Consider the following 12427-nt stretch of genomic DNA (forward strand, 5'->3'; position numbering starts at 1 on the left):
TCAGTATAATGGAAGCCAATTTATTAGACAACCTTAGTACATATTAGGTACACATGGAAGTATTGTTTGTGCTTCAACACTCGCAAACATACAATCCCAATAAGTTAAACAGTTTTTAGGACAGACTAATGTTTCAATATTATCTTCTCTGATAAATAATTTGATATAAATCAATTGATTTGACAGCGTAAACCCTATACAACAGCAAATTATAATAGAAAAGAAAAAATAAACACAAGCGTTTGCATCACAGAAAACGCATCATAGTGCAATATACAACTGTTTGGCCAGGAAAGAGGCAAAAGAGGGAGGAAAGAAAAGTGGCGAGGGGTTTCCAGGGTTTTTCTTTGTTTTCTTTTTTAAACTTGCAAAGCCATTCACCATTGGAGGGTTTTACATTGCACCAGAGGAGGAAAACAGACAAAGAAAATATAGATCTTAGTTCTTTTTCCCAGTGGACCACTAAACAGCTACAGCTAAAACACCACAAACACGGCGGCTTCACGTTGGCTTTTTTTTTGTTTTTTTTCGTCAAAATAAAAGTTGTCACTACTTCACAGTCAGAAAAATCACCATTCAACAGTGAGACGCTAAAACAGCAACATATGGCATATACACAACACTACTCAGTGCATGGCCCAATTAAACATCGTTACTAACCAATGATAAGACTTAATCTGACAGGATACAATACTGAAATACAACTGGCCCTTTTTGGAGGATTATTTATTAAATATCAGCAAGCAACGGCCTTTTTGACATTGAAACGTGACGTCTCTGCAGAGGAAAGGAAAAAGATTGTGGCAAGTAAATACTTTACAGTCTCGGCAGCTGGAGGAGGGATGATTCTGGCTTTTAACAGAGCTTCCTCTTTTCCGACCGACTAAGGGGAGCTCTTAAAATGAATACTTAAAACCAAAAGATCTTGTTTTGAGTATCAAAAACTTGAAAATCAATACATCCCTGAACACTTTATGCTTTCTTCTCTGCTAGCCTGTAAGCTCAGTAGCTGGGACCAAGTTTACTTGAGCATACAAACTCAGCGGCCACTTCATTAGTTACACCTTGCTGACACAGATTTGGACCCCTTTTGCCGCCAGAATTTCAGCAGGTGGTCTTGACCATGCCTACATGCATCAAGCTCCTGCCATGTGACCTACTAGCAATACATTTGTGTTAATAAGCAGTGACAAAGGTATCCCTAATAAAGCGGCCAGTGAAATTCTCTCTTAAACTCTTAAAAATCCTTGAAGAAAAGTTTTCTTTTTGTGATGCTCAAAACAAAAAGGTTTTTTCAGCGCCATATTCAACCACAACATTTACATGCGGCTCTCGGAACATCCACACTGGATACAAACACAGTCCAAGCATGCTACTGAATACGAACATCTCAAATGGATAAGAGAAGGGTGATAGGACAGGCTCCTCTCTGATGAAATATATCTATGCATATATCTATGTATTGCATGGTGACTGATATATTTTTTTACAATATGAACCCCTCAGGCTGCACATCCCTCCTCTATCTGCTTACGGTAAAAGTCACACCATGGAGGTAACCGAAAGAAACAAGAGAAATCATTTACCTTTTACACATCCTAGCAGGTTTCATACCGTACAATATTACATTTTGGTCATTTCCATTTTAAATGGCCTTCTTTTCTGATATTTAATCAATTTTAAATAAGTTTATTTAGTTGCATCCATTGTAAAACATGAGAATACTTGCAACAATTTTATTCTTTGATATAACGTATATCTTTTTTTTTTGTCTAAATCTTTTCTCTTCTCAAGCAAGATGCATACACAGTTAATGTGTAGGATTTGGTTGGGAATGATGTGGGGGGGGTGATGTAAGGGGGTGGGATGGGGGGTGGGAGTAAGGTTAAGAGGAGAGAGACTGATTGGAGGATTTTTAGCTCGTCACTTCCTCGTCTGGTTTGTTCATGGCCTTGAGCTGCTCCAGCAGGCTGGTGGGAGTGAAGATGTGAGTCGATCCTGGAGACACGCACACGCATAAAGAGACACACAAACACAGCGCGTTAGATCTGCACGATTGGAAGGAAACTGATGAAAAATGTGTTTTCAGCTTATGTTATGAATGCCTACTTTTTAGATGAGGACAACCTTACATAACGTTGAAAGTAAAGATAGATCGTAAAGTTATGGAATCGGAATTTGTTAGTCAGCAGGTTAAAATGGATTATTAATATGTATTAAAAGAGTTTTAAAAGTGTTAGGGCGGGAGGTATTTTCACTGTACTCAAGTGGAAGTTTAAGTGCTTTTGGGGGTTTCCGCTCCTTTTTGTCTTGAGGAGATGCTTTGTATTCTTTACTGACACAGACATTAAATGTAAAGGGAAGTTAAAGCATTACGCTCATGTCACATAAATCAGAAAATGAATTAAAGGTTAAGTGACTATTTAAACCACTTCAAATTTTGCATACCGGCTATTTTAAGAATAGACTAAAACCTTTCTGGGTTTAGATTGTTTTGCACATTAAAGTGGACCTATTTTGCTTCTCTTTATTTTCTGTCATATATATATACTGTTACAATTGACATTACATTGAACTGGACATGGGCAAACTTTAAAATACTTCAGCATATGGACAAGTAATCCTTGTAATCTACCCTGGGATGTAGCAGATGTTAATTGGATGGTCACAGAAACAAGCTAATTTTGTTTAGCTTTCTAAAAGTACAAAACAGTGGAATTTGAGGCCAGTATAAAGCTGAATTTTGATTGTGTAGCCAGAGCTATAAAATAGAAGCTGTAATATTATATCACTGACACTCATCTTGTATTGATGACTGCTCCAAAGGCTAATGCTAGGCTAATGTGGCTAAATTAGCTTTTTCAACATTTGTATTGTGTGTATCTAGGCGGGCACTTATCCTACCAATAGATCCCCAAAATTGTACTGGAGTAACACAGTGTGTCCATCAAAGTTTGAATTTTGTTGTGAGAATCAGAAATTTAATTTGTAATATGTTTAAGAGATAAAGTGAGGAGCTGCAAATAGTACCAGTATAAGATACAAAGATTTGTTTTTTTAAACTGTAACATAAAACTATACTTATATAGTTCCAAAATAAAGTCAAAGTGGGAATGAGCACAATAGGTCCCCTTTAATTTCTGGAATTTTTGTGAACTTGTGCAGGAGTATGTAATGCACTACTCTACTCTAACACACTCACTCCACAAACATACAGTCAGATACCGAGTTATTAGGCTGTGTTATAAATCACATGCAGCTGAACACAATGGGAGCACACAGGTCAGAGATGGCGCCACACAACTACTATGACTAAGTTAGCTTAAAGCAGCAGGTGGGCTAGTTGAAAACCTGCAACACCAAATCTGTATTGAGGTTTTGCAGACACGTGACCGCGAACCACACAACGTTAACTTGTCTGCCATTTTGGATGTGTGACAATCAAGGTGACAATGTAGGAGTAAGTGAGAAATGTCACACAGGCCTAGCCACCAGTTTGCAGCTATCTGGCAGCCAAAAAAAAAGGAGTATTTCTCATCTGGTTCCGAGTGCTTGCTGGAGGTTAATGGCAGTCATTGGGAAAATGATTGCTAAAGACTCAATCAAACAGGCCAACAACATGGGTGAGTAATCCCTGGGTAACCACCTACTAGAGGAAAAATGTGTACTCCCTAGCCAGTTACTAGCCTATTGCTTCAGTTGTAGTTTGAATGGAAGCTAGCTAATACTCTTCGAGCTGTAGCAAAACTGTGACAAGTGTGATGCAAGAGCTGCTTTTACTTTGAAGTGTAAAGGTGAACCTTCTTCTGTCTTCCTTGTACTTTGTCAAAATGATCTACCGCTAGGCTAGTAGTTAATGAGCATTTCCAGCCAGACTTGAAAAACTAAAGGTGACTGTGGGAATCTGCTAGCAAACAAAGTTTTTGTTGCAGCATTGTCTTTGCAACCAATTTCACCCAGCAAGCGTCAGCAACCTCGAGAAACCATTGCCATCCAGTTGGTGGAATATGCATTTTCCCCTAGCAATCCATGACTGTATCACATCCAATATGGTAGACAACTCTCAAGCAATGTGTGCATGACATCACGTGACAAACCCCAATATGCACAACCACGAAAATGTGCAACCTTTATTAACCCTTAGATGCACACGTGGGGGTTGTTTTTCTTCAAAATCTTTAAAATGAAAAGTTGTAATATATTCATATTCCAGGTATTCCTCATAAAATATGTTTGTAACATGAGGCCATTTGCATTTTTTTTAATTTTTTCATTAATTTAAAAAAAAAATGCAGTTTTTGTATCACTACCCCACTCTTCCACAAGTGGGGTCAAAAATGACCCCAAGCAGTTCCTATGGAATCTTCTATGAAACTTTCATTCTTAGCAGCTCTGACTGTCCCACTTATTCATCTGATGGATCAGGAATTAATTATTACACAGTAACATACATGATTTATAGTCAGGGCTGCACATAAGTGGTCCGCAGGTGCACATTCACTGTCAAAATAAAAGTATTCCCTAAAATTCAGAGAATACCCGCTTCTTTTGCGGTGGAGGAACACCAAAGTAAATGCTTATGGAGCTTGCTTTTTCGACATCTTTAAGAGTTCTGAACAAATGTCTGGCCTCCTCCAGAACATCTTATGTACGCAAACGCGCATTCCAACTTCTTATCTGGTGCGTCTTTTATTTTGACAGCGAATGCGCACCTGCGAACCATTTATGTGCAGCCCTGTTTATAGTTTCCTTTGCATTTCAAACATTGTCCTTTCTGATGTTTTTTTTTTTTTTAATATCTAAAGTAACATCGCTGCTATGAGGCCAGCTAGGATCCCTGTGGACCTTGCCCTACAAATGATCCAGGACGGATGGGATGATGAGCCCATCAGAGGCATTGACTCAGAATCTGACATCTAAGATATAGAGGACCCAGACTATTGTCCCCCCCACTGAACAAGGCCAGTCAGACACAGAAGAGTCCTCTGATGAGTCCTCTGAAGAGGAAATGGCTATTGAGTCTAACAGAATGAGCCCCTCTTACTGCTCTAGCCACAATATACTGGGGCTTGCACCTGGGTTTAGTACTGTCTCCCCAGTAGATGCATGGAAGATGTTCATGTCTGATAATATAATAGAAGAGGTGCTGACATGCACAAACATGGAGGCATGAAGAGTAGCCACAGACCGGGGAAAAGAGTGGAAAAATTTAATCAAACATAAGCTCCTGGCCTTCATTTGATTGACCATTCTTGCAGGAAGTGAGAAGAACTGGGATGTACCAGTCGGTGGGTTTTTTGGGAGTCCTCTGCATAACCCACTGTACAAGGCCACTATGTCAATTCAAAGATTTGAACATATTCGCCGTTTCTTGCACTTTGATGACAAGAGGACCAGAGCCTACCGACTGAAAACAACCCACATGGCAGCTTTCCGCTACATATGGGGCCTGTTCCTGGTCAACTGCAGGCAGAAATTCATCCTCAGTGATTGTGTTACAGTGGATGAACAACTTGTGCTTTTCAGAGGGAAGGCGCAGCTTCTGCAGTATATGCCGAGCAAGCATACAAAAGTAATACAAGGATACAAAAACTGCAATTTCTTAAAATTAATGAAAAAATAAATTAAAATGCAAAGGGCCTCATGTCACAAACATGTTTTATGACGAATACCTCAAATATGAGAATGTTACAACTCTTTGTTTTAAAGATTTTAAAGAATAACAACCAAGTTCATAGCAAAATGCATTGTTTCTATTTGGGGTCATTTTTGACCCCACTCGTGGAAGAGTGTAGGTATTGGTAGGTTGTGCATCCAAGGGTTAAAAGGGCATGCAGACAGCTGAAAAGGCTATAAGTATTTCAAGAAGTCAAGTCATGAAATCCAAAACCAGTGAGCTGACTCCGCTGTCTAACTTTGAATGGAAATGTAAATGTGAAAATCAGTAATTCTAATGGCACAAGGATGGACAGCTGAAGACACATTTCAGACATTGTAAAACTTGAAAGGTGCAGGACTGGAGCAAAGCAAACATTTACTTGTGTCTTAATTCCTGAACATAAGGAGGGTAAACATTTGATTTGATTTACTCCAGACACCAACAGTTTTTGACCTATATTGGTTTGTTTCTGTTGCAAAGCTGCATGTTTCTTCCAGTTTGGCTTGATTAGCTGCTTTACCTCTAACACGTTAACCTGATCCGCGTGGGGGCACGTGAAGTGGAAGCAGTTAAAGGCAAAAAAAATCAAACAAAAATCCCCCGAATAAACAGAAGAGAAAGAGGCGAGTCCATTTTATATTGGGTTAAGGTGATGCGGTGGTTGCAGGAATCAGAGATCGTGAGTGGGGGTTCAAGGGGGTGAGTGGGTTAAAGATGGGGTCAGGCTAGAATGTCGAATTGGCTTCGCCTGCTTCTCTGCTGTTCCCAAAACACACAGCTTGGTGGGCATTTTTAGCCCCAGAAACAACACTGTGATGTTATGCTCCAACACCACAAAATACTGGCATATAATAGCACAGTAAAACAAAAAGACTTGTTTTAGGAAGTAATGGCCATTTTTACTCAGGAAGCTTTGAATGCAGCAGAATGTGGGGAGGGAGGCTTCATACCGCTTATGGTGAGAGCTGTGAGAGCTTACTGAGAAAACCTTAAAAAAAAAAAGCTTGGTTTGTAAATGATATTGCTTTAGCAGATTAGTCATACATGAGATGGATGTTCAACATTCTAGTCTAATAAAAAACTGCATTATATATTAGCTTTTTACTAATTAATAATCATGAAATAACCAGTCAAAGATATTAATAGAAAAGCATTATGGAGCCATGTTTTTTGGTGATCACTAAGGGATGTAGTCTTATTAAAAGCTCATTAAAGCATAAAATGTTTTCTTTTTAACCCTTTGTTCAAAGCAAATTGAGCATCATCTTCTCTCAACAGCCCTGGTTTCAGTTAAAAGTGTAATAAAAAGGTCACGACTCCACCCATCTGAAAACCAGAAGCCACACCTGGTTTAAGTTTGGTCAGTGTGCACTTCAAGGTCATCTCCTCGTGTACCTTTTGATCGCTTCCAGCACTGGTCCCATTTCATATTTTTCCCTAGGAGTCCGATCTGACCAGTTTCAATTTCATTACACAAATTTAAACAGGAGGGTTGAGATACAGTTATGTGAAAGAGAAACCGTTTACCAGACTCTATGTGGTCTCGTTAGGAACAGCTCATGATTCAACACCTTTAGCAACAATAACTTGAAGTAATAATTTTCTGTATGACTTCATCAGTCTCTCATATCGCTGTGGAAAGATTTTGGGCCACTCTTTACAACATTCATGTCACAATGCTAAAGTAAAGTCCAGGACCCCAGACAACAACCCCAAACACGAATGAGAACAAATGGGTATGTGGTGCAGGAAGGTATTTATAGAAGTATGACTGGAAGGGGTGTGGTCCAGCTGGAGATATTCACATAAATTACTTTCAGTTCACTCGTTAAGGTCCCAGACCCCAAATACAAATGATGGAAATTCACTGCTAATGACACTAACTTGGCCAGAGGTTGCAATTAGAGAACAGGCAGTGACTCCTGGGCCTGGCAGATGCACTGAATAGTGATGGCTGAGCTTGGAAAGTAGACGGGAGGAATCGTTATCTAATGTAAAAAAATCGATGCCACTGCAATGACCCTTTATGGTGTACAAGGATGGTGTCCAGGAGACGAGGTTGGCAGCTGCCTCTGCCTTCTGATGGTTATGTCAACCAAGGCTAGGTTATCTAGTTCAATGACAATGGATCTCTTGATCAATCACAGAAGAGCCATAGTTACTGCAGATTAGATTTAATAACAACTGAAACTGACTGGAAAGAGTTTGAAGATACTGACTGAGTACCTGAGTGGACCTGCAGCTGCAAAACAAGCCAAAATCATCACTCCTCCACCGCCATGCTTGATAATTGGAATGAGGTGTTGGTGCCAGTATGCCAAACATTGCACTGTGCATAGAGTCCGGTGAACTTTCTTTTTTCACATTACTGTATTAACACACTGGAAAATATCCCGATGCACTAAATAAAAGGCAGAATGGAACTATCTCCGACCGATATCAACAGCGGAGTGGGAAATACTGTAACACTGCTCAAGGAGACCACCCTGAAGGGTAGACTCACCAAATTGAAATTAGGTATGGTATTTAATCTTTATTAAATACACCTGAGCTTTTGGCTAATTTTATGCCGCTAAACTTTTTTTTTTTTAATCTGAAATTCATTGTTTGGTTCTCCACATATGTAGGTAACAGGATTGCTTTTTTCAGCAATCAATAGAAGACTCAAAAGCAAAGACTTTAAACTCACTAATTTATCCATCAGTGTGTGTGTCCAGGTATGTGATGTTGTCTAAAAGGAGCTGCTTTGAAAGCATTATCAGTTATTAATATATATGTGCTCACATAAACAAGGTGATGTGCTGAATACTAAGACAGAAGATGAGTATTTTGAAGATGTGGATAGTGCACCATGTTAGGAGATGGTTTTTTGGGATCTCTCTCTCTCTGTCTTTTTTTTTTTTTTAGGTGGGTTGCTAAAGCATATCAGGTGGAACAATGCTACATTCTCAGACTGTCCGCACAGAGGAGTTGTGACGGTAATACAGAAGGCAAATATTCATATGAATGCATATGAACTTATTTTGGGTTGCTTGGTTTCCTATCTGTCACCCAGCTGCCCTGCTTGTCAGCAGATCTCCATCATCATGACAACATTCGCTAAAGTCCAGCACCCTCTGCAGACAGGTCATGAGCCATGTGAGCATGTGATGGTGAGCTGAGTGGACAAAGTCAGGCGGTCAAAACAAAGAAAAAAAAATACACAAGGATTTAAAAAAAAACAGAGAAGAAATGATAAAGTGTGTCTCTGAAACCCAACATCAACTCAAGGACCAATCTGGAACCAGTAACAAAAAAAGGTGTTTGTTTTCTGTATGTAAAGGGCAAATTATAAAAATAAATCATAGGAACTGATAAAGATGTTGGGGCAGATTAAATCTGGAGTGAGTTTTAAACAAGATCAAAGGGCCTTTGGGCGGCCATCACGGGGCGATTTAATCCACCCTGCAGAGATGATGGGAGGAGGCAGCAGGGATGGGTTCACGACCTCCTCAGGCATGGCCGCTGATCAGCACAGAGTTCAGGATACAGGAAGTGTGATACGCATGCCATCATCACATCAGCGTTGTGAGGATGTGAGCTAAGACTGCTCCAACAAATCTTACAGTTAATTTAAATAGTTGAAATGTTATATGTTTATTGCACTGGATTTGTGGATAAGCTGAGAGACTTTGCAAGAATACACCTGTTTGGACTTATGGTTTCAGTCTGAAACACATGACGGAGTCGCGGTTGAGTTACTGATACATAGGGAGTCTGATGGAGCAGTCCATGCAGTGAGGAAATGTCGGGGGCATCCATCCCTGAGGAAGTGGGGAGGAGGAGGGTGGAGTTACATAAAACAGTACTGAGTGTTCAAAAAAGAAGGAACAAGGAAGAAAGCCCTTGTGCTGTGAAGGTTCAGAAAGGGCTTCTTTGCACGGCTGCCTTTACTTTTTTCTGTGTGATTTCTCTCTCCCTCCCTCCCAATCTGTCTCTGCCTCACTCGGCTGAGGGGTCAGGGTCCTCAAAGGACACCCTAGTGGACTCTCGGAAGTCGGGATGCTGCAGGTCCTTTAAGAATTTGGTGGGGGTGAGCATGTGGGTGGAACCTGTGGAGGAACAGAAGTGGCTTCACCACTCGTCTCACAGCACATGCCATGCCCCCGCCCTTCCTTCACTCGCTCTCTCCAGAAAACAAAAGGATCAAAAAACAAGCAACCTGTCATACAGAGCACACACATACACGCACACACACACTCACACCAAGTTGCACAAACAGAAATAAACTGGGAACACAGACACAGAGAAAGACATGGCGTGGCTGCAATTTAAAGACAACAGTTGTTTTTAAAGACAACAGCAGAAGCAGAGCACAACAAAAGACACTTTCAGTTAACATAACGTTATAACACAGACTGGCTGGCAAAGCTTCAGGACATCAAATAAACAGTACACAGGAACATGACACAAAGGGCTACTTTAACACAAAATGCTGCACACAGTAATCTTCCTGCTATCTGTAATTGCATCCTGCAAAAAAAGCTGCTGCACTGTAAACCTGTCGATGGGAAATTGCTGTGACAGCAATGTGTGATGTGGGATGTATGCCGCCCTGTATGTGTGTGATGAAATGAGGTCTGCTGCGTTTATAAAACTTGAGCCTATATTTCTAAATTTTCATTTTGTTTCCAAAGGGTGAAAAAAAGTCAAAAATACTGAAATGAAGCCCAAAATATGAAAGTGCATTTAATGTTTCAGAAAACTACTTTTATTAGTCTATTCCAAACTCGCAGAAAGTCAGATTTCCCTCTATACTTTAGACTTCCTTCATGTTTCTCCGCCTGCCCATCTTTAATGTTTTTTAGCGACGTCCAAGGTCACAAGTCATCTGTGCCCATCAAAGAACACACACTGAATCTTCAGCCTCTCTTTAATCTGAATTAGGACGCAGCTTTTCCCACCTTTCGTGAAAACATGCCCACTCAGAGTCACACCCACTTTGTTTTCAAGGCGATGGATGTGTCTCTAACTACCCACCCCAACAGCCTACACTACCCTCTGCAACACTACTCACCAATGATGGCTTCCCACTTCCCATTGGCCTGTGTGACCTCATAGGCACAGCGCATTTCGCTGAAAGACACGCCGCCGATGATGAATACCATGACACGTGGCCCAGTGCGGTACTCTCCGGGTGTCTTGTTCTTGTGCCAGTGGCCGTACCGAGCACTGCCGGAAAACATTAAAGGAAAGTACAGTATTAATAAATTCTTTCGTTACTTTATTTTTGTGAAAATGTACAAAAAGAGAAAAAAAGACAAGAAATAATTCACACAGCAAAAGGACAAGGCCATCAGTCACTTTTAAGTATTAATCCCATAGTAAAAATACCAACAGAACCCATAACTGAGTGGATCCCAACCTTATGCAAAGGGAGAGCAGTTCATTTGTGTCCACCATGTTTATTTAATCCTGCTCCTTTCTTTTTTAATACTCAGAAGGTCTTCATGAGTCTAATCCATAGATATAGCTCTCCAGGAAGCAGAGGAATCCAAAGCTTCATCTCACAGATTGGTAGTTTATCCATTTTCCCCAGTACTTTTCAAACCTTACAGTCACAATTGTCCTAGAAAAAGGTCAACTGTTCCATTTCACAGATTTCATGAACTGTTTTTATGCTCTCAGGGGTTGTTGAAGATTCTTTATTTAACCACTTCTTAGTTACTGCTTTCTTACTTGCACTTAATCATATCTGTAATAAGTATCTGTCTTGTGGCACATTCCTCTAATAAATAACACGAATATGTCTTTATCTCTGCTAAAACATCCAACCAGTAAGAAAAAATATGAAAATATGAACACGATCTGCACATATATTACCACACATTTGCCAACACTGCCCATTTTTAGGTATTTTACTCTATTTTATGTTTTTGGACAAAAAAAACCTTGGCATCCACAAACCAGAGCTTGAGGTGGTAGAGTGTGCTCTACATGTGTTTATCCAGTCCTCTTCTGATAGCTCTGTTTGCTCCTTTCTCCCAGCTTGATTTAACATACATCAGAAGAGACTTCTGTTCAATTATAAGATTAGGTAAATCCTAGATATTAGCTTTCTGGAAATATTATTTTCATTTACATCAAAAATGAATTTAATACTGTCCTTCCTCCCCTGTGGGCTTAATGTTTGGGGGGCTTTTTTGTTTGTTTTGTTTTTTTCAAAATAGTGTCTTAACTGAAGGTAAGTATGTTACAATAATGAGACAGAAAAAACTCAATCTTCAATCTATACTTATTTGGAGTTATGTTAATCATAGTTCAGTCGCATAACCGACTAACTACCCTGGCAAACCAGTAATACCAGTAGTACCCAGGTAAAACATTACTCCACCATGACGGCTAATAGTGGACAGTCGGTAATACTCCGGGACAAAAGTTGTTTCACTTGTCTCGAGGAAAGACTACTCGGATCATCTATTCATGGAGGAAAAACAAAGATATGAATAGAAACTACAAATCTTGGGATCCATATTCTGCTCAGCAGCTTTTTTTAAATCCTTCAAAGTGGCAACTTCTCTCCCACAGCTCCTGTTCAGTGACATCTACCTGCATCTTGTAGTGAATCAATGAAAGCTTTCAAAGTACAGACAGCTACATGTATTTCATATCAGATAAGTAAATAATTCTGCCATGAGGTTTTTATAATCATGTATTGTTCAGTGTGTTTTTTGTTAACACAGCATATGCTTCTTCCTGTTTGCCATCCATGTGCTAACAGTTTCTGTG

The 12427-nt window shown here is 39.9% G+C and overlaps 1 protein-coding gene across 4 annotated transcripts in view; it reads right to left on the minus strand.

The window, feature by feature from the left end:
• Window positions 1-4: 4 nt before the first annotated feature.
• Window positions 5-12427, minus strand: part of stxbp1a (syntaxin binding protein 1a) — a 64419-nt gene continuing 51996 nt past the window's right edge. Inside the window, exons 18-20 of one of the 4 annotated variants that reach the window (XM_031739050.2) lie at window positions 10716-10870; window positions 9593-9750; window positions 1874-1998 (exon numbers count right to left, since the gene is read on the minus strand). In XM_031739050.2, the coding sequence (XP_031594910.1) occupies window positions 9641-9750; window positions 10716-10870 (265 nt within the window). In that variant the 3' untranslated portion in view covers window positions 1874-1998; window positions 9593-9640. Of the gene's footprint in view, window positions 9751-10715; window positions 10871-12427 lie in introns of all 4 variants that reach the window. The other 3 variants (XM_031739051.2, XM_039614845.1, XM_031739053.2) reach the window with 3 other exon arrangements.

Source organism: Oreochromis aureus, linkage group 7, assembly GCF_013358895.1.
Source record: "Oreochromis aureus strain Israel breed Guangdong linkage group 7, ZZ_aureus, whole genome shotgun sequence".
Taxonomy (NCBI): domain Eukaryota; kingdom Metazoa; phylum Chordata; class Actinopteri; order Cichliformes; family Cichlidae; genus Oreochromis; species Oreochromis aureus.